Raw genomic sequence first — 22131 nt, 5'->3', positions numbered from 1 at the left:
TGGGCACAAACTCAACTAGAATTCCTAGAAGAGAAAAAAGCAAAGCTTAAAAAAAAGTTAAAGCTGTTTCCATAAATGGAATGAACGTGGGAGAGGAAGAAAAGGGGAAAGAAATGGAGCCAAAGAAGATGGGGTTGGGAAGGGAATTGCTCAGCTTGGCCCCCGAGGTACAGATCTTTGCCCAGGCACAAACGCCCTGAAAATGAAAAGGCGCCAAAGAGAAGCCAGTGACTCCACGCGGTAAAAAACAAAATTCACGTCAGAAGACTGAAAAAGAAAGAAGAACAGCCAGAGTGTCTCACCGGAGAAACTACTGACCTTGGAAACATCGATGAGGAGGAAAAAATGTTAAGAAGCGCGGAAGCAGCTGAAAGCCACAAACATAAAAAGGAAAAACAAGAGTCGAGACTTCAGATGTCAAGAACCTTCAGAGAAAACTCCAGATCTCCCAGAACCGCGTCGCGTGGGGGCGTCCGGGTGTGTCACCTCCCGAATGAAACCCCAAAGTGAAAACGGCCGGCCCGCCCCAAAACAAGCCCAGGGGCCCAGGCGGGCGCGCACGTGACGTAGCAGCCAGCACCATGAGGGAGCGGAGAGCCTGGAACACGGGCTGGAAGAAGAACCTGCCCAGGAAAACCGAGGACGGCCGACAGGGAAGGAAGGGGCCTTCCCGGAGGCAGAAGCTTCCCGAGTGCTCCTCAGGCAGAGAAGCTCCGGCTTCCCGGCACAGGACACGTGGGGAACGTGGACGGGTGAGCGCGCCAGCGCTCCGGGAAGGGCGGGACCCGGATAAAGCGCTTCCCGTGCAGCCGCGCTTCTGAAGCCGACCGCTACCGGGCAGAGAGAAAGGGAGAGTGACCCGCTTGTGTCCCCATGATGAGGGGAGACAGATAGATGGGTCTGCAACAAGGCGAGCGTGAACCTCCCCCGCACCTGCAGGGGTCCTAACACAGCACACCCATCACAAACACCCCATTCACACCCACAGAGTTGGGCATGGAAATACAAGCCAACAGGGGCAGGGAAGAAGGGGGAACTTGTGGTGGGGGAGGGTTAGCCCCCCGCACGGCCGGGACCTACAGGGCGTCTCAGGGTCTTCCTCAGCCCCTCCTACTCATTGGAGGCTGCTCCACATCCTCCCGGAAGCACTTCACGCTGGGCGGCCCTGTCTTCCCAACTGGGCAGAAGCCTCCTTAACAGGCGCCAAACACTCCCCCTGAGGCCGTGCCCCCCAGTTCTGGGGCCCCATTTGGGTGCGGACGGCGACCGAGCGTCCTCCATGGCTCTCGACTCACCCTGGGACGATGGTGGACGGGACAACCAGGATGACCATCAGCTGCTCCTGGTGCAATGCCTCCACCACATGCGTCAGCGTGTGCAGGAGATCCCTGCAAGAGAGGGGGCAGGTCGGCATGCAGGAGGACCAGGAGGCGGAGAGACCTGGGAGTGGGGGATGGGGAGGCCTGGGAGTGGGGGACGGGGAGGCCTGGGAGTGGGGGATGAGGAGGCCTGGAAGTGGGGAATGGGGAGACCTGGAAGTGGGGGATGGGGAGACCTGGGAGTGGGGGATGGGGAGGCCTGGGAGTGGGGGATGGGGAGACCTGGGAGTGGGGGATGGGGAGGCCTGGGAGTGGGGGATGGGGAGGCCTGGGAGTGGGGGATGGGGAGACCTGGGAGTGGGGGATGGGGAGGCCTGGGAGTGGGGGATGGGGAGGCCTGGGAGTGGGGGATGGGGAGACCTGGGAGTGGGGGATGGGGCGGCCTGGGAGTGGGGGATGGGGAGGCCTGGGAGTGGGGGATGGGGAGACCTGGGAGTGGGGGATGGGGAGGCCTGGGAGTGGGGGACGGGGAGGCCTGGGAGTGGGGGATGAGGAGGCCTGGGAGTGGGGGATGGGGAGGCCTGGGAGTGGGGGACGGGGAGGCCTGGGAGTGGGGGATGAGGAGGCCTGGAAGTGGGGAATGGGGAGACCTGGAAGTGGGGGATGGGGAGACCTGGGAGTGGGGGATGGGGAGGCCTGGGAGTGGGGGATGGGGAGACCTGGGAGTGGGGGATGGGGAGGCCTGGGAGTGGGGGATGGGGAGGCCTGGGAGTGGGGGATGGGGAGACCTGGGAGTGGGGGATGGGGAGGCCTGGGAGTGGGGGATGGGGAGGCCTGGGAGTGGGGGATGGGGAGGCCTGGGAGTGGGGGATGGGGCGGCCTGGGAGTGGGGGATGGGGAGGCCTGGGAGTGGGGGATGGGGAGACCTGGGAGTGGGGGATGGGGAGGCCTGGGAGTGGGGGACGGGGAGGCCTGGGAGTGGGGGATGAGGAGGCCTGGAAGTGGGGAATGGGGAGACCTGGGAGTGGGGGATGGGGAGGCCTGGGAGTGGGGGATGGGGAGGCCTGGGAGTGGGGGATGGGGAGGCCTGGGAGTGGGGGATGGGGAGGCCTGGGAGTGGGGGGGATATGGGGAGGCCTGGAAGTGGGGGATGGGGAGACCTGGGAGTGGAGGATGGGGAGGCCTGGAAGTGGGGGATGGGGAGGCCTGGGAGTGGGGGATGGGGAGACCTGGGAGTGGGGGATGGGGAGGCCTGGGAGTGGGGGATGGGGAGGCCTGGGAGTGGGGGATGGGGAGGCCTGGGAGTGGGGGATGGGGAGGCCTGGGAGTGGGGGATGGGGAGACCTGGGAGTGGGGGATGGGGAGGCCTGGGAGTGGGGGACGGGGAGGCCTGGGAGTGGGGGATGAGGAGGCCTGGAAGTGGGGAATGGGGAGACCTGGGAGTGGGGGATGGGGAGGCCTGGGAGTGGGGGATGGGGAGGCCTGGGAGTGGGGGATGGGGAGGCCTGGGAGTGGGGGATGGGGAGGCCTGGGAGTGGGGGGGATATGGGGAGGCCTGGAAGTGGGGGATGGGGAGACCTGGGAGTGGAGGATGGGGAGGCCTGGAAGTGGGGGATGGGGAGGCCTGGGAGTGGGTGATGGGGAGGCCTGGGAGTGGGGGATGGGGAGGCCTGGGAGTGGGGGATGGGGAGACCTGGAAGTGGGGGATGGGGAGACCTGGAAGTGGGGGATGGGGAGACCTGGAAGTGGGGGGGAGATGGGGAGGCCTGGAAGTGGGGGATGGTGCTGGGCAGGGGCAGCCCTGGGAGGGAGGGGCACATCTCCAGAAGGGGCCCGGCCCTGCCCACTGCTGTGGGGAACCCTGGAGCTCCAGGGAGGCTCCCAGACAGAGAAAGGCAGCCCCGGGCGCCCTCTGGTGGCCGCTTCTCTACTCATGACAAAAAGGCCTCCGGTCTGCAGCAGCTAAAGAGAGTCTCTCCCCAGTAAGCAAGCATTAAGCACCAACTGTGTGCCTGCAACTCCGCTGGGTGCTGGCAACTCAAAGACTGAAAATTAATTCTGGACAGTCAGAAAGAGCCCTGGCCCCGAGTTCAAATCCTGCCCCGGATGCTTCATACTCGTGTGACCTCAGCCCTCTCTGCTCGGGAGCCCTGGTGAGCCATCTCAGCCCCGACCTTGCCAAGGTCCGGCCCAGGGGACGGGGCACCTGCCATGACACCCCCACGCACTCACACTCACAATCACACACACACACACTCACAATCACACACACACACGCACTCACAATCACCCCCACGCGCACACACTCACACCCCCCCACACACACTCACAATCACACACGCACTCACAATCACACACACGCACTCACAATCACACACGCACTCACAATCACACACACACGCACTCACAATCACCCCCACGCGCACCCCCCACACCCCCCCCACACACACTCACAATCACATGCTCTCTCACACACACACTCACAATCACACACACGCACTCACAATCACCCCCACGCGCACACCCCCAATCACATGCTCTCTCACACACACACTCACAATCACACACACACACGCACTCACAATCACACACACGCACTCACAATCACCCCCACGCGCACACACTCACACCCCCCCACACACACTCACAATCACACACGCACTCACAATCACACACACGCACTCACAATCACCCCCACGCGCACACCCCCAATCACATGCTCTCTCACACACACACTCACAATCACACACACGCATTCACAATCACCCCCACGCGCACACCCCCAATCACATGCTCTCTCACACACACACTCACAATCACACACACACACGCACTCACAATCACACACACGCACTCACAATCACCCCCACGCGCACACACTCACACCCCCCCACACACACTCACAATCACACACGCACTCACAATCACACACACGCACTCACAATCACCCCCACGCGCACACCCCCAATCACATGCTCTCTCACACACACACTCACAATCACACACACACACGCACTCACAATCACACACACGCACTCACAATCACACACACACTCACAATCACACACACACACGCACTCACAATCACACACACACGCACTCACAATCACCCCCACGCGCACCCCCCACCCCCCCACACACTCACAATCACATGCTCTCACACACACACTCACAATCACACACACACTCACAATCACACACACACGCACTCACAATCACATGCTCTCTCTCACACACACTCACAATCACACACACACACGCACTCACAATCACACACACACACGCACTCACAATCACACACACACACGCACTCACAATCACACACACACGCACTCACAATCACCCCCACGCGCACACTCCCAATCACATGCTCTCTCACACACACACTCACAATCACACACACACACGCACTCACAATCACACACACGCACTCACAATCACACACACACTCACAATCACACACACACACACGCACTCACAATCACACACACACGCACTCACAATCACCCCCACGCGCACCCCCCACCCCCCCCACACACTCACAATCACATGCTCTCACACACACACTCACAATCACACACACACTCACAATCACACACACACGCACTCACAATCACATGCTCTCTCTCACACACACTCACAATCACACACACACACGCACTCACAATCACACACACACACGCACTCACAATCACACACACACGCACTCACAATCACCCCCACGCGCACACTCCCAATCACATGCTCTCTCACACACACACTCACAATCACACACACACACGCACTCACAATCACACACACGCACTCACAATCACACACACACTCACAATCACACACACACACGCACTCACAATCACACACACACGCACTCACAATCACCCCCACGCGCACCCCCCACCCCCCCACACACTCACAATCACATGCTCTCACACACACACTCACAATCACACACACACACGCACTCACAATCACACACACACACGCACTCACAATCACACACACACACGCACTCACAATCACACACACACGCACTCACAATCACCCCCACGCGCACACTCCCAATCACATGCTCTCTCACACACACACTCACAATCACACACACACACGCACTCACAATCACACACACGCACTCACAATCACACACACACTCACAATCACACACACACACGCACTCACAATCACACACACACGCACTCACAATCACCCCCACGCGCACCCCCCACCCCCCCCACACACTCACAATCACATGCTCTCACACACACACTCACAATCACACACACACTCACAATCACACACACACGCACTCACAATCACATGCTCAATCTCACACACACTCACAATCACACACACACACGCACTCACAATCACACACACACACGCACTCACAATCACACACACACGCACTCACAATCACCCCCACGCGCACACTCCCAATCACATGCTCTCTCACACACACACTCACAATCACACACACACACGCACTCACAATCACACACACGCACTCACAATCACACACACACTCACAATCACACACACACACGCACTCACAATCACCCCCACGCGCACCCCCCACCCCCCCCACACACTCACAATCACATGCTCTCACACACACTCACAATCACACACACACTCACAATCACACACACACGCACTCACAATCACATGCTCTCTCTCACACACACTCACAATCACACACACACGCACTCACAATCACATGCTCTCTCTCACACACACTCACAATCACACACACACACGCACTCACAATCACACACACACGCACTCACAATCACACACACACACGCACTCACAATCACACACACACGCACTCACAATCACCCCCACGCGCACACTCCCAATCACATGCTCTCTCACACACACACTCACAATCACACACATACACGCACTCACAATCACACACACGCACTCACAATCACACACACACTCACAATCACACACACACACGCACTCACAATCACACACACACGCACTCACAATCACCCCCACGCGCACCCCCACCCCCCCCACACACTCACAATCACATGCTCTCACACACACACTCACAATCACACACACACTCACAATCACACACACACGCACTCACAATCACATGCTCTCTCTCACACACACTCACAATCACACACACACGCACTCACAATCACACACACACACGCACTCACAATCACACACACACACGCACTCACAATCACACACACACGCACTCACAATCACCCCCACGCGCACCCCCCACCCCCCCCACACACTCACAATCACATGCTCTCACACACACACTCACAATCACACACACACTCACAATCACACACACACACACTCACAATCACATGCTCTCTCACACACACACTCACAATCACACACACGCACTCACACTCTCTCACACACACTCACAATCACACACACACTCACACACTCACAATCACACACACACGCACTCACAATCACCCCCACGCGCACCCCCCACCCCCCCCACACACACTCACAATCACATGCTCTCACACACACACTCACAATCACACACACACTCACAATCACACACACGCACTCACAATCACACACACTCACAATCACACACACACGCACTCACAATCACACACACACGCACTCACAATCACCCCCACGCGCACCCCCCCCACACACACTCACAATCACATGCTCTCTCTCACACACACTCACAATCACACACACACACTCACAATCACACACACACTCACACACACACACGCACTCACAATCACACACACACTCACAATCACACACACACTCACAATCACATGCTCTCACACACACACTCACAATCACACACACACTCACAATCACACACACGCACTCACAATCACACACACTCACAATCACACACACACGCACTCACAATCACACACACACGCACTCACAATCACCCCCACGCGCACCCCCCACCCCCCCCACACACTCACAATCACATGCTCTCACACACACACTCACAATCACACACACACTCACAATCACACACACACGCACTCACAATCACATGCTCTCTCTCACACACACTCACAATCACACACACACACGCACTCACAATCACACACACACACGCACTCACAATCACACACACACACGCACTCACAATCACACACACACGCACTCACAATCACCCCCACGCGCACCCCCCACCCCCCCCACACACTCACAATCACATGCTCTCACACACACACTCACAATCACACACACACTCACAATCACACACACACACTCACAATCACATGCTCTCTCACACACACACTCACAATCACACACACGCACTCACACTCTCTCACACACACACTCACAATCACACACACACTCACACACTCACAATCACACACACACGCACTCACAATCACCCCCACGCGCACCCCCCACCCCCCCCACACACACTCACAATCACATGCTCTCACACACACACTCACAATCACACACACACTCACAATCACACACACGCACTCACAATCACACACACTCACAATCACACACACACGCACTCACAATCACACACACACGCACTCACAATCACCCCCACGCGCACCCCCCCCACACACACTCACAATCACATGCTCTCTCTCACACACACTCACAATCACACACACACACTCACAATCACACACACACTCACACACACACACGCACTCACAATCACACACACACTCACAATCACACACACACTCACAATCACATGCTCTCACACACACACTCACAATCACACACACACTCACAATCACACACACGCACTCACAATCACACACACTCACAATCACACACACACGCACTCACAATCACACACACACGCACTCACAATCACCCCCACGCACACCCCCCACCCCCCCCCACACTCACAATCACATGCTCTCTCTCACACACACTCACAATCACACACACACACTCACAATCACACACACACTCACACACACACACGCACTCACAATCACACACACACGCACTCACAATCACACACACACTCACAATCACACACACACACGCACTCACAATCACACACGCACTCACAATCACACACACACACGCACACACACTCACACTCTCACACCCCCACCCCCACCCCCACACACACTCACAATCACACACACACTCGCACACCTCATCTGCACGCGTCCCCACCGACGACCACACAACTACGTTCCAGGCCCCCATAGGCTCGCCCCCCCTATTGGACTCTAAGCTCAGGACACTCCCTCTGAACCCTGGAGTCCGTGTCCCTGACACTTAGCACGCTCTCTCTGCTGGCCGTTAGTCCGTTTATCCCCCGGCCTCTCCACCTGTGCATCCACCTGTGTTTCCATCTGTGCGCGGGGCTGCCTGTCAGCCTGACTGGGTGAAAGGGAGGAGGGAGCCCAAGTGGTGAGCCCAGGCAGTGCCATCTGCCGCTGAGGGCAGCAGGGAGCCGGCCCCTAAGGCGTGCCCGCAGGGCAGTGGCAGGGTCTGGCTTTTCTGTCAGAGGATGCTCCCTCAGGCTTTCCAGCCCCGTGCCCTGGTCCTCTTGCTTGGAAGGCGGGCAAAGCACTTGACTAAAATGCTCTTTGTAGGTGGGAGGATGGAGGCCCAGGGCCGATCCCAGGCTTCCTGACTTGAGGCATGTGTTCTCACTGCTCCGCTGCGCTGCCTCCCAAAGTCCCCCTAACGGCACCCCCAGGAGATGAGCTCAAAGGTTCTCCCTACCCAGGGTCTCTGCAGCTCCTCCGGCTCAGGCCTAGTCTATTCTGGCAGCCATTTTTTCCTACTTTTTTAGAATAGAAAAACTGGAACTAGCTTTGGCTCCACAATATGCCCGAGGGGGACGTGATGCTGGCAAAGATGTCCCATGAGCCACCACCATGGCACCTTTTCCTCGATCGTTTCCACTCCCTCCCGCAGCTGCCACAGTAACTGGCACCAAGTATGCTTGCCTAGCAGAGGGGCTTCTCTCATCTTCCTTCATCCCCTCAGTCCCCTTCCTCTTGTTTTGCTCTCAGAGGTGACAGCAACACAACAAAAGGAATGAGCGGAGAAAGCCATGCAGATGTTTCCACCCTCTTCCTCAACAGCTCCTTCTGAGCAGCCCCAGCTCCCAGCCCGTAGCTGGGCCCAGGCAGACCCCTGAAGAGACTTTAAGGGCCTGAAGGGCCTCTGCTTTTGGTCTCCCAGCCTCCTTGGGGACTTCCTAGTGGATTCCACCACTTGAACTAAGACAATTCCATCTCCTGCTGAACCAGAATCACCCTGAGCTAGGACTTCCCTGCCATAACCCCCCAGGCAGTAACCCCCTGCCATTTACCCCCGGACAGAAACCCCCTGCCATTTACCCCCGGACAGAAACCCCCTGCCATTTACCCCCGGACAGAAACCCCTTGACCACCGGCACCCGAGAGTAACATGGGTTGGCACCCATGTCCCCACTCACTTTTGCTGCTCCTGCAAAGAAGGGCTCCAGACCTCCAACACATAGCCGTCAAAGTGCTTATTCTGCAAGACAAAAGGAGATTAAGAGCTCTCTCCCAGGGAATGCCTCCGCCAAGATGGCAGCAGGTTCTCCTGAGCAAACCCTTAAGTAGCTGGGCAGCCACACCAACCTGCTTTCCTCGCTACCTCTGACAAGTCACTCCCAGCTGGGAGCTAAGAGCCTGCCCCGGAACCTTCTACAACCACGGCCGCCTCCTGCCGTGGGATAAGCAGCTGGCGGGCCCGGCTCCGAAGCCTTCAGAGCCTAGAGCTGAGGCCCATGATACTTGCTCTCTTAGCGGCCATACTCATCTCTCCCAATAAGCAGGAATTTAACCCAGGCGCCTCCCCCCCCTTCTTTTTCTTCATAGCTGACATTGTGCCCTTGAAGCCCTGGATGGTGGGCCAGGTCCCATAAAAGGCGACGGGGTCTGGCAGTGGCATCCGGCAGTGGGACCAAGGGCATGCTGTGTTGAGGGAAGAATAGAAACCTCCACAGTGGGGGGGAAGGGGGGAGGGGGGAAAGGTACTAACCAGGCCCCAAAGGGATCTTATTCAGAGGTCGGTAATAGCTGTGAGGACAGGTGCTCATAAGGACCCAGGCAGCTACTTCGGCGGACACATCCTATGCCTCTAGTATCTTGACAGCACTGCTCAAGGGTTCCAACAACATATTTTCGCACTCCACAAGTTTGTGCAGGTTACCAGTGAGGGGAACAAAGCCCTCCCCCCCAGATATGCTCCCTTGGGACCCTTCCATGGAAATCAGGCCCTTAAAAAATTTTTTTTTAAAACATTTTCCCAATTACATATAAAAACAATTTTTAATATTCATTTGTTTTTAAATTTTGAGCTCCTTTCCTTCCCTCCCCCCTTTGAAAAGGCAAGCAATTCGATAGATTACAAATGTGCAACTATGCAAAACATTTCCATATTAGCCAAAAAAACAACAAACAGAAGACCACAACAGCGCCCCCTCCCCCACCTAAGAAAATTAAAGTTTTAAAAGTCTGTTTCAGTCAGCATTCAGACTACCAGTTCTTTTTCACCCGTCCTCTGAAACTGTTTTAGATAACTGTATTCCTGAGAATAGCTACCTTATGCACAGTTGATCATCATCTAGCATTGCTGCTACTGTGTACGAGGTCCTGCTCACTTTACTTTGCATCAGTTCAAATACGGTTTTTCCGAAAGCATTCTCCTTGTCAATTCTTCGAGTATTCAACCACAGAGCAGACCTTGTTCAGCCATTCCCAACGTATGGACATCCCCTTAGTCTCTGGTTCTTTGCCTCTCAAAAAGAGCTGTTATCAATATTTTTGTACATATATTTTCGAAACTTTTTTTCTTTTAATCTCTTTGACAGCAACAAACAGTAGTGCTATTTCTGGATCAAAAGGTATTCAGAGTCTTCCAGCACTATGGACACAGCTCCAAATTGCTCATCAGAATGATCGGAACAGTTCACAACTCCACCTACCATGCATTATGTCCCAATCTCTCCACATCCTCTACAACAGCTGGCATTTTCCTTTTCTATCATATTAGTCAATCTGACAAATGTGAATTACTACCTCAGAATTGTTTTAATTTGTGTTTCTCTGATCAACAGTGATTTAGAATATTTTTAAATATGGCTATAAATAGATTTGATTTGTCTTCTTCTGAAAATTACCTACTCTTATGCTGATCATTTATTAATTGAGGAATGACTCATATTCTTTTCTTCTTTCTTTTTTTGACTCACTTAGAACTAAGTGACTTGCCCAGAATCACAAAGGTAAACATCTGAACTCAGGTCCTCTTGGCTCCAGGCTTAGTACTATATTCACTGGGTCCCCTGACTGACTTGTATTCTTATAGATTTGACTGAGTTCTCTGTATTTGATAAATGAGGCCCCAGCTGGAGAAATTTGCCATAAACATTTTCCCCAGCTTATTGCTTTGCTTTTAATCATAGTTGCAACAGTTTGATTTGTGCAGAAAGTTTTTAGTGCAATATAATCAAAACTATCTATTTTGCTTCCCATAACACTCACTCCTGTCTTGTCATAAATTCTTCCCTTATCCACTGACCTGACAGGTAAGCTGTTCCATCTTCCCCTAATTTGTTTATCACCCTGTATGTCTAAATCATGTACCCGTTTTGAAATTATCTTGATACGGAAAGTAAAATATTCATCTATACCTAATTTTTATCAAACTACTTTCTAGTTTCTCCAGTAATTTTTGACAAATATTGAGTTCTTGTCCACAAAGCCTGGATCCTTGTATTTATCAAACACTAGATTACTATGGTCATCTGTTCCACTCTTTTCCTCCTCTATTTCTTGTGCAGTACCAGACTGTTTTGGTGAGTACCACTTTATAACTTAAAATCTGGTACTGCTAGGTCACCTTCCTTCACATTTTTTCCCCACTGAGTCTCTTGATATGCTTAATCCTTTGTTCTTCCAGATGAATGGTTATGTAGTTCTAGCTCTATAGGATAATTTTTTGGTAGTTTGATTAGAATGACACTGAGTAAGACTTGACATTAAATCGGTTCAGCCTACCCATCGGCAATTAAAATTTCCCCAATTGTTTAGATCTGACTATATTTGTGGAGGTAAGTGTTTTGTGATTGTTTCAGAGAGCTCCCGGGTTTGTCTTGGCAGGCAGACTCCTCAGTATTTTAGATTGCCTTTTGTTACTGTTGTTAGTCTTCTTCACTCTTGCCTAACTCCTTGTGAATCCATTTGGGGTTTTCTTGGCAGACATACCAGAACGGTTTGCCATTTCCTTTTCCAGCCCATTTTACAGATGAAGAATAGAGACGAGCAGGGTGACTTGGCCAGAGTCACCCGGCTGTGTCTGAGGCTGGAATTGAAGGCAGGAAGATGCATCTTTCCGACTCCAGGCCCAATACTCTGTCCACTGTATCGTCTGGCTGCCTTCATGTTTTCAATGGAATTTCTTTCTCTTTCTTGCTATTGGACTTTATAGGTCACATAGAGAAATGCTGATGATTTATGTGGGTTTATTTGAAATCCCTCAACTGTGCTGAAATTGTTATTTCAACTACTTTTTCGTTAATAAGTTTTGTTTCCTCATTCTAATTCCTTCACTTTCCTTTTTGTAATTACTTTATTGCTATCGCTAACATTTTTAGTATGATACTGAATAATAGTCATGATAATGGAAATACTTTACCCCCATCTTAATGTGATCTTATTCTAGTTTACCCCTGTTATAGATATAGATAATGCTTCCTGATGGTATTGGATTAGTTTCCAAATAATTTTTTTTTACCTGTACTTTCATGGATCTTTATTGTATGTAATTATTATTGCATTATGATGTGAAAAGGATACATTTACTATTTCTGCTTTTCTGCATTTGGCTATAAGGTTTCTGTGCATTATACAGAGCGAATTTTTGTATAGGTGTACCACTGAGAAAAAGATGTATTCCCTTCTCCCTCCATTCAATTACCTCCAGAAGTCTACCATAGCTTACTTTTCTAAAATTCTATTCACCTCCTTAACTTCTTGTTTAATTTTTGTTGTGTCCTGCTTTCTAGAGCCCCACAAGTTGGGGTGACAAAATGTACCGATGCTTTCTAGAGTCCCCACGCCAGGTGATTAAAATATACCTTCCTAGCGGAGAAGTGATGAAGCAGGACTCCCCAAAGTGGTGGAAAAATGGAGTCCATTTATTTCAAGGATTTTCCCCTTTTTATGCCCTCATACCCTTATGTAACAAACACTGGGCATGTGCCCAGTATATACTGCGCATGTGGGAACACATAAAACAACTTGCTATTATATGTAATTTGCCACCTGGTATCACTCTGCTTCAATTACAACACAGGTTCTCACTGCCCCCTGACTTCTCAGGAAGACCGAAAACCCTGAGGGGAGATGAGGAGCCGAACCAGACATCGTCAGAAGGTTCCCTCTGGGCTGGAGGGTCTTATACCTCACCCAGAATTCCCCCGCTGTCAAATTTTTAGTTAGATTTATCTAGTTCTGGAAAGAGACAATTGCGGTCCCTCACTAGTATAGTGTACATTCAATTATGACTACTATGTATTTCCCTTTATCTTATTCCCCGCCCTGTTTATTCTCCTCTCTCTCTCTCCCCTTTTACTCTGTCCTTCCTCAAGACTGATTTGCTTCTGACCATCATCTCCTCCAATCTACCCTCTTCTCTTGCCCCCCTCCTTTCCCTACTTTCTTGTAACAAGAGCAAGACAAAGTTCTTGCTCAACTGAAGAGTGTGGTATTTTCTCTTTCAGCCAGTTCCAATGAGAGTAAGGTTCAAATAATGTTATTTCCCACCTTTTCTACATTCTCCCCTCTACTGTAAAAACTATTCCTTTCACACCTCTTTTATGTGAGATAATTTACCCGATTCTACCTCTAGAATTTCCCTCTTTTCCCAATGCTTTTCCTCACCCCTTAATTTTACTTTTTTGAAATCATCATAATCAATTCATATCCATACCCTCAATTTATATACTCCTTCTAACTAATAACGAAAAAGTTCTTAAGATTTTCAAGTATCATCTTCCCATGTAGGAATGGAAACAGTTTAATCTAATTGAATCCCTCATGATTTCTCTTTCCTGTTTACCTTCTTATGCTTCTTGAGTCTAATATATGGAAATTAAATTGTCTATTCGGCTCTGGTCTTTTCATCAGGAATGCTCTATTTCACTGAATATTCATTTTCATAATCCAAGCCCGATGAACAGAAGCTGCTAAATCTTGTGTGATCCTGACTGTGGCTCCATGGTGATTGGAAATGTTTCTGGCTGGCTACTTGCAATATTATCTTTTTGACTGGAGAGGTCTGGAATTTAGCTACAATATTCTTGGGGGTTTTTATTTGGGGCTCTCTTGCAGGAGATAGACTGGTGGATTCTTTCAATTTCTATTTCTGATTCTAGGATATCAGGAGAGTTTTCCTTGACAACTTCTTAAATTATGATGGCCAGACTCTTTAAAAAAATTTTTTAAACATGGTTTTCAGGTAATCCAATAATTTTTAACTTAAATCTTCTAGATCTGTTTTCTAGATCAGTTGTTTTCCCAATGGAATATTTAGCATTTTCTTCTATTTTTTCATTTCTTGGCTGTTTCATCACTTGATAATCTCATGGATGCAAGCACTGTCCCACAGGGAAAGCGTCTGCCATTCTGAGGAAGTAAACAGGAAGTGGCCATCCAGCAAGAGAATCCACTAAAGAGGTGGGAGCACGTGGCTGGTTGGAGCCAAACCACCGCCATCCCCTTCCCAGCGGGACGTAATCAGGAGGCGACTGAATGGCACCCTGGCAGGGCCAAGACCTACCTTTGCCACCTGGATCAAGATCTTAGCCAGCTCTTCTATCTCATCTTCACTGGTAAACAAGCTTTTGTAGTCATCTCGGGTCCACTTGTCAAACAGGATACGAGGCACTGCAAAGGATGTGCCAGTGAGGAGGGTGACCTGCTGCAGGAGGCCCTACCCGGCAGGGGAGGTTTGGGGAGGTATCTGGACAGGGGGCAGAAATGGGAGGAAGGAAGGCGAGGAAGTGAAAGGAAGAAACTGGAGGAGAAGGGAGAGCCCCTACTTGCAGTAGTAGGCCCCTGTGATGCTCCAGGCAATCTTCCCAAAAGGAAATCTGTGAATGTACATGGAAGCCCGCCCTCTGTCTGCCTGCCTGCCTGCCTACCTGTCTGCCTGCCTGCCTGCCTACCTGTCTGTCTGTCTGCCTGTCTGTCTGCCTGCCTGTCAGCCTGCCTACCTGTCTGTCTGCTTGTCTGTCTGCCTGCCTGCCTACCTGCCTGCCTATCTGTCTGTCTGTCTGCTTGCCTGTCTGTCTGCCTGCCTACCTGTCTGTCTGTCTGCCTGCCTACCTGTCTGCCTGCCTGTCTGCCTGTCTGTCTGCCTGCCTGCCTGTCAGTCTGTCTGTCTGCCTCCCTAGCTCTCCAGCCAGCACTGGGGGAGGCGCTGGGACTGGGCTTGTCAGCTCTCCCTGCTGGATGCCCACAAGCCAGGGGCTGATCCGCTCATCCCTAGACTGGCTGTGCAGACCCACTGCACCCGGGGGGGGGGGGGCTCTGCCCCTCCCCCGGCTTCCCTTCCACAGGCCCCACTCACCAATGCGCACATTTCTGGCTTGCTTCTTTACACTTTTCATCCAGTCTGTTAAAAGAGAAGAAACAGAAAAATGAGCCCACAAACTTGGGGCAGCCCCCTGCCTCAGGGCGCCGATGGGCCTTGGGTAGCCCGGAGGCAGCTCCAAGAAGGGGGCTGGCCCAGGAGCCGCCCCTTCCACCACGGCAATGCTGGCCAGCAAACCGCCCGTTCCAGAGACGCAGGGCCTATCAAGAGCTGTCACAGCGCCAACGAAAAGTCCAGAAGGGCTAGGCTTCCCTGCCACCCGACTCCTGGCCCCTGCCCCCGGCTTCCCTCCCCAGAGACCTGGCAGAGGGCCCTGTGTGGGGGAGACAGGGCCGTGGGCATGTTGCTCCTTAAACCCCACCAGCGTCTCTCCGGGTGTGCTCTTTTGCTGCAAGGTCAGTCCTGGCAACCTGGCCCCAAGATGCTACCTGGAAGGGCCAAGCCCGCGGTGCCCAGGACGTGACCCTCCCACTGAGGACTGTGGGGAGTTCTCCCCAACACACACTCACACACACTCACACACACTCACACACACACACACACACACACACACACACACACACACACGTATAACACAAACTCACACTCTACAGACACACACACATTCACTTACACACTCACCCCCCCCCACGAGCACTCCCAGATAGCCCCCCCCCCACGCCCACTGCTCTTCCCCCTTCTCCCCAGCCCTCGGTCCTAAGCCCAGAAGAGCCCAAGCCCTGCCCCCGTCCCCGGCCTGACCCCAGGCCCCCGTCCCCAAGCCCGATACCTTGGTCAGAGTCATGGAGGCCCAAGATCTGGTACAGCTCGACGCCCCGCCTCTTTACCTGCAGCCAGACTGGGGAGATCATTGTGAACTTGTTCCCAAAAATCTTGGCGATGTCGTAGCCGTGGCTGTTCCACTTGCAGGAGCGGAAGGGACAGGGATTAGTGAGGGCCCCGCAGCGGGCGGGCGGGCTAGGGCTGGTGCGGGGGTCACGGGGGCTGGCTGCCCTCCCCCCGGGCATGGAGGAGAAGGAGGCTGGAGGATCCTGCGGGGCAGCAGGGTGCCCACAGAGGAGCTGCCCTGGCCCACTGAGCACATTCAGAGCAGATTCGCCCAGCCTTGCGCCCCCTCCCCCGCCCCTCTGCCAGGCTCCGGCCGGGTTTCTCTCCTTCCCAGCCGGGGGCTGCCCGGGGCCCCTCTGGTGAGCGCAGCTTTGGGCTCGGGCTTCTGTGGGCCGGCTTCGCTCCCCCTCCCTTCCCCTCGCTGTCTTTTACTCATTCTGAGCACACGCAACACACGCTTATTCTCTTCCCTTTGCGTCCTCCCTGGGGGTTTTGGCACGAGCTGAGCCCCCTGCTCGGCACACTCGCCCTTCTCGCCTCTGAAGCCCCCCGCCCCTCAGGTCTCAGCTCAGGCACGAAGCCCTCCCAGACCCCAACTACCGGGCAGAGTTCTGCCCCGGCTTCCCCGGGCGCACTATGTGAGGGTAAGGGCTGACCTCCGAGCGCAGGGCCTGTGGGAGACTGGGGGTACTGTCAGCAGACAGACCCACGGGGCAGCGAGAGCAGCGCCCGACCTCGGGAGATGGGCACCCGGGCACCAGGGCATGACTGTTATGAGCACTTTGGATTTTGTCACTGATTGGGGGCGTGGAGAGGTTGTTAATGGGGAGAAAAGACATTTAAGCTTCAAAACAGAATTCTACCGCTGTCCCGATTGAGAGGCTGAATTCTGGGCAGACTAAGGAGGTGAAGAGGGGTGATGGGGCTCTGTGCCAGTCCCTGCCCGCGAGGGGCATCTGGGGAGGAGCAGGGAAAGGCCTCCCACGGAAGGGGGAGAGTGGAGTGCGCCAGGACGGAGGCCGGGAGGAGCCCCCGGCTGGGCCCCAGCCTGGGCAGAGCCCGAACCGTGCCAGGGAAGGTCACCGTGGGGCCTGCAGAGGAGGCGGGGGGAGGGGCCCTCGGGAGGACTTTCTCCCGGGCCTGACGGGAAGAGGGGGCCGCCGGGGCGCCCTGAGGGTGAGGTGTGTAAGTCATGGCACTGCCACACACAGATGCCAGATGCACGCACCCTCCCCTGAGCACCCAGGCCCCTCGGCACCCCCGCTGGGATCTCCCCGGTGACCAGGGCCCCCCTTACCGGTGTGACGTAGCCCAGGACGTGTCCAGAGAAGTGCCTCTCCTTGGTCTTCGGGGCGCAGTAGCTGTTGTGCTCCAACACCACGTCCTGGGCCTTGAGGTCCGGCACCACGAGGCCCCGTTCCTGGACGGTCAGCGGGGACAGCTGGGTCTGGTCCAGGACAAGTCCGAGAACGAGACAGAGAAGAGGCCCCGGTCAGCGCTCGCTCGGTTCTCCCGTGGTTACAGGGGGCGGAGCCGTCCACAGGCCATTTGGGGCGTCCGGGATAGCGACCCTTCCACAGGAGGCCGCACTTCAGGCAAGACGAGGGAGATCTGCAAGCGCAGTTTGGCGCTGCTGTCTCTCAGAGGGTCCGGAAGAGGAGGGGTCCGTGGGCAGCCCACCCCAGGCCTGCGGGTCTCCCCAAGAGCCCGCCCTCGGCTCCCCCGCCCCCGCCCCCCGAATTTGCTCTCCACAGTTTGCATTTGCTGCTCTCCTCTGTGCCCGCCGCGGACGCTCTGAGAACTGAGGCGAATTATAAACCCCTCCCATGGAGGACCGATCGCTTCTGGGCGGGCCAGTTGGGGACAGAGGCCCCGAGGCCTCGGGGAGGGCACTGCCGGGCTGCTCGGCCCGAGCTCCCCGCACCCCTACCTTCTCCTGCAGGGTCCTGGAGACCACCTTCTTGGGGTCTGACTTTGCCAGAGTCGCACCACCAAACTCCCAGGCCAGGACGAAGCAGACCAGAGGCAGGGGGCTGGTCATGGCGAGGGCTGCGGAGCTCCGCTGCACGGGAGGAGGAGGAGAGAGTGGCTCAGGCTCCGGGGCGACTGCTGGACGACTGTCCTACGAGCCTCTGCCCAGCAGCGGGCGCCCGGTGGGCCCCGGACCCGGGACCTCCTGACAGCCGGGCACAGTCGCCCTCGCGCTCGGGATCGAGGGGGGCCGGGGGGCGACCAGAGGATGGCCTCCCGGCCAAGTCCACCGAGCTTCAGGTCTCCCGCCAGGTCCCCCGGGGCCGGGCCAGTCCTGAGCCCCCCCCCAGCATCAGGAGGCGAGGGCAGAGGTGGGGGGGGGACGGCGGCCCGATGCGGACAAAACACCTCAGAGCCCTCGAGTGGCCGAGACCCCCTGCAGCCCAGAAAGGGCAGAGGAAGGGGCCGCCCGGGGTCCTTCTCAGGTCCAGCTCCGGGGAGCCCTCCCGGGATGAGGGGAGCCCTGGGGCGGCCCAACCCCCGAGGCAAAGCTGCCAAGGAGCCCCCCCCCCCCCCCGTCCCCCCCCCCCCCCCCCCCCCCGTCCCCGAGCCCGACTGAGGGCCGGGACGCCCCGCTATCTCCGAGCCTGGGACGCCCCACTGTCTCCGAGCCCGGACTGAGGGCCGGGACGCCCCGCCGTCACGGAGCTGGGCCAGGGACTGGGACGCCCCGCCGTCCCCGAGCCCGGACTGAGGGCCGGGACGCCCCGCCGTCACGGAGCTGGGCCAGGGACTGGGACGCCCCGCTGTCTCCGAGCCGGACTGAGGGCCGGGACGCCCCGCTATCTCCGAGCCCGGACTGAGGGCCGGGACGCCCCGCCGCCGCCGCCCCGTCCCACTCAGCCAAGCCCAGGGGGAGTCCGGCCGCGGGCTCACAGAACAGGCCCCCGGGTGGTGACACGCGGCGCACGCGCGCACTCCCTCCGCCCCCCAGCTCCTCCCGGGCTCTCGGCCGGCGGCGGGACGATCGGAGACGCTCCGGCGCTAACGTTACAAGCGCGGACTACGGCGCGGGCCTGGAAGTCCGGGCTGTGCTCGGCCCTGGTTTACAGATGGGGAGACTGAGGCAGACGGGGACTACGGCTCCGCCGGCCCTTCCGGGCGAGCACTTGGCTGGCGCCTCCTACATCACGGGAGGGACGCGCCGAGCGTATCCCTGCTCCGCAGATGGGGAGACTGAGGCGAGCTGGGGTCCGCTCAGACGCTTGGAGCTCCCTGGGGTGCGGCTCCCCGGCGCCTGCTGACCTGCCCTCGGGTAGGGAAACTGAGGCAGGCCGCGGGGGAGGGGCAGGGCCTTCGCGCCTCCTCGGTTTCCCTCCAGTCACAATGCAGGAGGGAGCTCACCTGCGGGCCGGGTCTCCCGGAAAGGTAGCTGGAGACGGCCGGAAGCTGCTGGTGCCGGTCAGGAAGTCCCGCCCAGCGTGGGCTCCATGTGAGGGAAGCAGCTTCGGGAAGGAACCAAGGGGACGCAGCCGCATCAGCCCGGCGGAGGGCGGGGCCACGCAGGGAGACGCGGTGATGTCACTAGGTTGAGTACCGGACCCGCTGAAGAGGTGGGGCCGGGGGAGGGGAGGGGCCGGGGGAGGGGCGGGGTCAGGAGAGGGCGCTCCTAGTTAAAGGGCACCGCAATTTGGCTCTTCGGCCTCATCTTCCTTCCCCGGAGTCCGGGCTGGGCCCCGACCCTGACGGTGTCCCCGGGGGTAGGAACGTCAGCCCCTTTCTCCTCTGAGTGCGTCCCTCCTGCCGCTGCCCCTCTGCCCCCTCCCGCCGTTCTGGGCGGCGCCCCGGGTGCTGCCCAGCCCCGTTTCGCGGCGCTGACCCCCTGGTCCCGTGGGGGGCCCAGAGCGCGGGCCGGGCTGACTGCGCCAGTGCGCGTGAGGGCGCGGCTCCAGGCCGGCCTCAGTCCCGGACCGCTCGGCTTCCGCGCCCGCTGCTGGACCGCTCGGGCTTCCTCCTCCGGGCAGCCCGGCAGGGACCCCGTGCGCGTGTCCGCGGGCGGCCCCTTGTGGGCAGGAGCTGCCAGGGCTTTGTTTCTCGCTTCTTAAATTTTTATTTTATTAAAAAACAATAGAAAGCCCGGGAAAGGATGACAAAACCGAGAACCCTGGCAGCCTCCCGGCGAGGCTTCCAAACACGTCACCACCGCGATCCAGAATAGCCCGCGTGCCCCGCGGCGCGGGCGCGCGGCCGTCCCCGGCTCTCCGAGGTGCGCCCGCCCGGGGAAGGCTGCGAGCGCCTTGGCCACCAGGGGTCGCTGACGCCCTCCGGACCTTTGGCCGAGGTCCCGCCGTGCCAGCCGGGAGAGTCCCCACTGGCTCTGGGAAGCAGGCGCTGCAGCGGGGCCGGAGGGGGGCGCTCAGGCTCCAGTCCCCAAGGACCCGGGCTGTTTTCCGAAAGGAAGGCGGAGATTCTTCCCTCACTCTCAGTCTTTTCTGGGTCCCTGGTCCCCTGTGGGGCCAAAGCTGAGCAGGTCGGCCGTGGGCCCTGAGGGGGGCGGGTAGGAAGCGGGCTGGGCCCCTGCTCTTCCTGGACCTGGGGGGGGGGAGGGGAAGCTTCTGGAAGAGGTCCGGCCCATGGCTTCCCCTCCCCTCTCATCTCCCCCGAGGGGCGGAAATGGAAGCGTGGCCCACCTGAGGCCAGCTCCCTACCTCCTGCCAGCTCCCTACCTCCCGCCAGGCCGGCCCTTCCTCCTTAGGGCCCGAGCGGCTTCCTCCACGCTACCGCCGCCGCCAGCCTGAGCCAGTCCCGGCCCCTGAATAGGCTGTAACGGCCCCGGGGGGGGGGGGGGGCAGGAAGCAGGCAGGGGGTCGGAGGGCACCGCCCAGTGGGCAGAGAGGCCTCGGGGCCTTCCCCAGCTGGGGCTGCTGGGGGGGGGGCCCAGATAGGCATGGATAAGTAGGTGGGCAGATGGGGATAAGAGAGCATTAACAGCCGCCACAAGCAAGTCAGACCCCTCCTCGAGGGAGCCAAATGCACCAAAGCGGACTCGCCTTATTTCCCCTTTCACCCTCCCCCACCCCCACTGCGGTAGAGAACACACCGTCCTCCCAGCTCCTTAAGCTCATCTCAGGCTCCTCACTGTCTCCCCCTCCCCCAATTCGATATGGTACCAAGGGGTGTTGATTTCGCCTCCACAACATCTCTGGTCAGTTTGGCCTCTGCAGCGTCTCTGGAATACGCCCACTTTCCTCTCCCAACACTGGCAGGCTGGCATCATTCACCCCTGAACTCTTGTGATAGTTGGGGGGGGTCTGCCTCCCCCTCCAGTCTACCTCCCATTCATCCACTAAAGTGATCACCCTAAAACCCAGATTTTGGGTCACCCACTCCTCACTGTCAT

At 56.5% G+C, this 22131-nt stretch overlaps 1 protein-coding gene across 8 annotated transcripts in view; it reads right to left on the bottom strand.

The window, feature by feature from the left end:
* Nucleotides 1-21565, bottom strand: part of CHID1 (chitinase domain containing 1) — a 31903-nt gene extending 10338 nt beyond the window's left edge. For 2 of the 8 annotated variants that reach the window (XM_074273595.1, XM_074273599.1), the window contains exons 1-8: nucleotides 21458-21565; nucleotides 18691-18822; nucleotides 18058-18207; nucleotides 16702-16834; nucleotides 15909-15953; nucleotides 15117-15223; nucleotides 9742-9803; nucleotides 1296-1388 (exon numbers count right to left, since the gene is read on the bottom strand). In XM_074273595.1, coding sequence (XP_074129696.1) covers nucleotides 1296-1388; nucleotides 9742-9803; nucleotides 15117-15223; nucleotides 15909-15953; nucleotides 16702-16834; nucleotides 18058-18207; nucleotides 18691-18801 — 701 coding nt within the window. In that variant the 5' untranslated portion in view covers nucleotides 18802-18822; nucleotides 21458-21565. Of the gene's footprint in view, nucleotides 1-1295; nucleotides 1389-9741; nucleotides 9804-15116; nucleotides 15224-15908; nucleotides 15954-16701; nucleotides 16835-18057; nucleotides 18208-18690; nucleotides 19440-19561; nucleotides 19613-19667; nucleotides 19730-20135; nucleotides 20562-21457 lie in introns of those variants that run through there. The other 6 variants (XM_074273593.1, XM_074273596.1, XM_074273597.1 and 3 more) reach the window with 5 other exon arrangements.
* Nucleotides 21566-22131: the final 566 nt, after the last annotated feature.

This window comes from Sminthopsis crassicaudata, chromosome 6 (assembly GCF_048593235.1).
Source record: "Sminthopsis crassicaudata isolate SCR6 chromosome 6, ASM4859323v1, whole genome shotgun sequence".
NCBI lineage: Eukaryota > Metazoa > Chordata > Mammalia > Dasyuromorphia > Dasyuridae > Sminthopsis > Sminthopsis crassicaudata.
The sequence above is the reverse complement of the archived record's forward strand: the minus strand, read 5'-3'. Positions and strand labels throughout refer to the sequence as shown.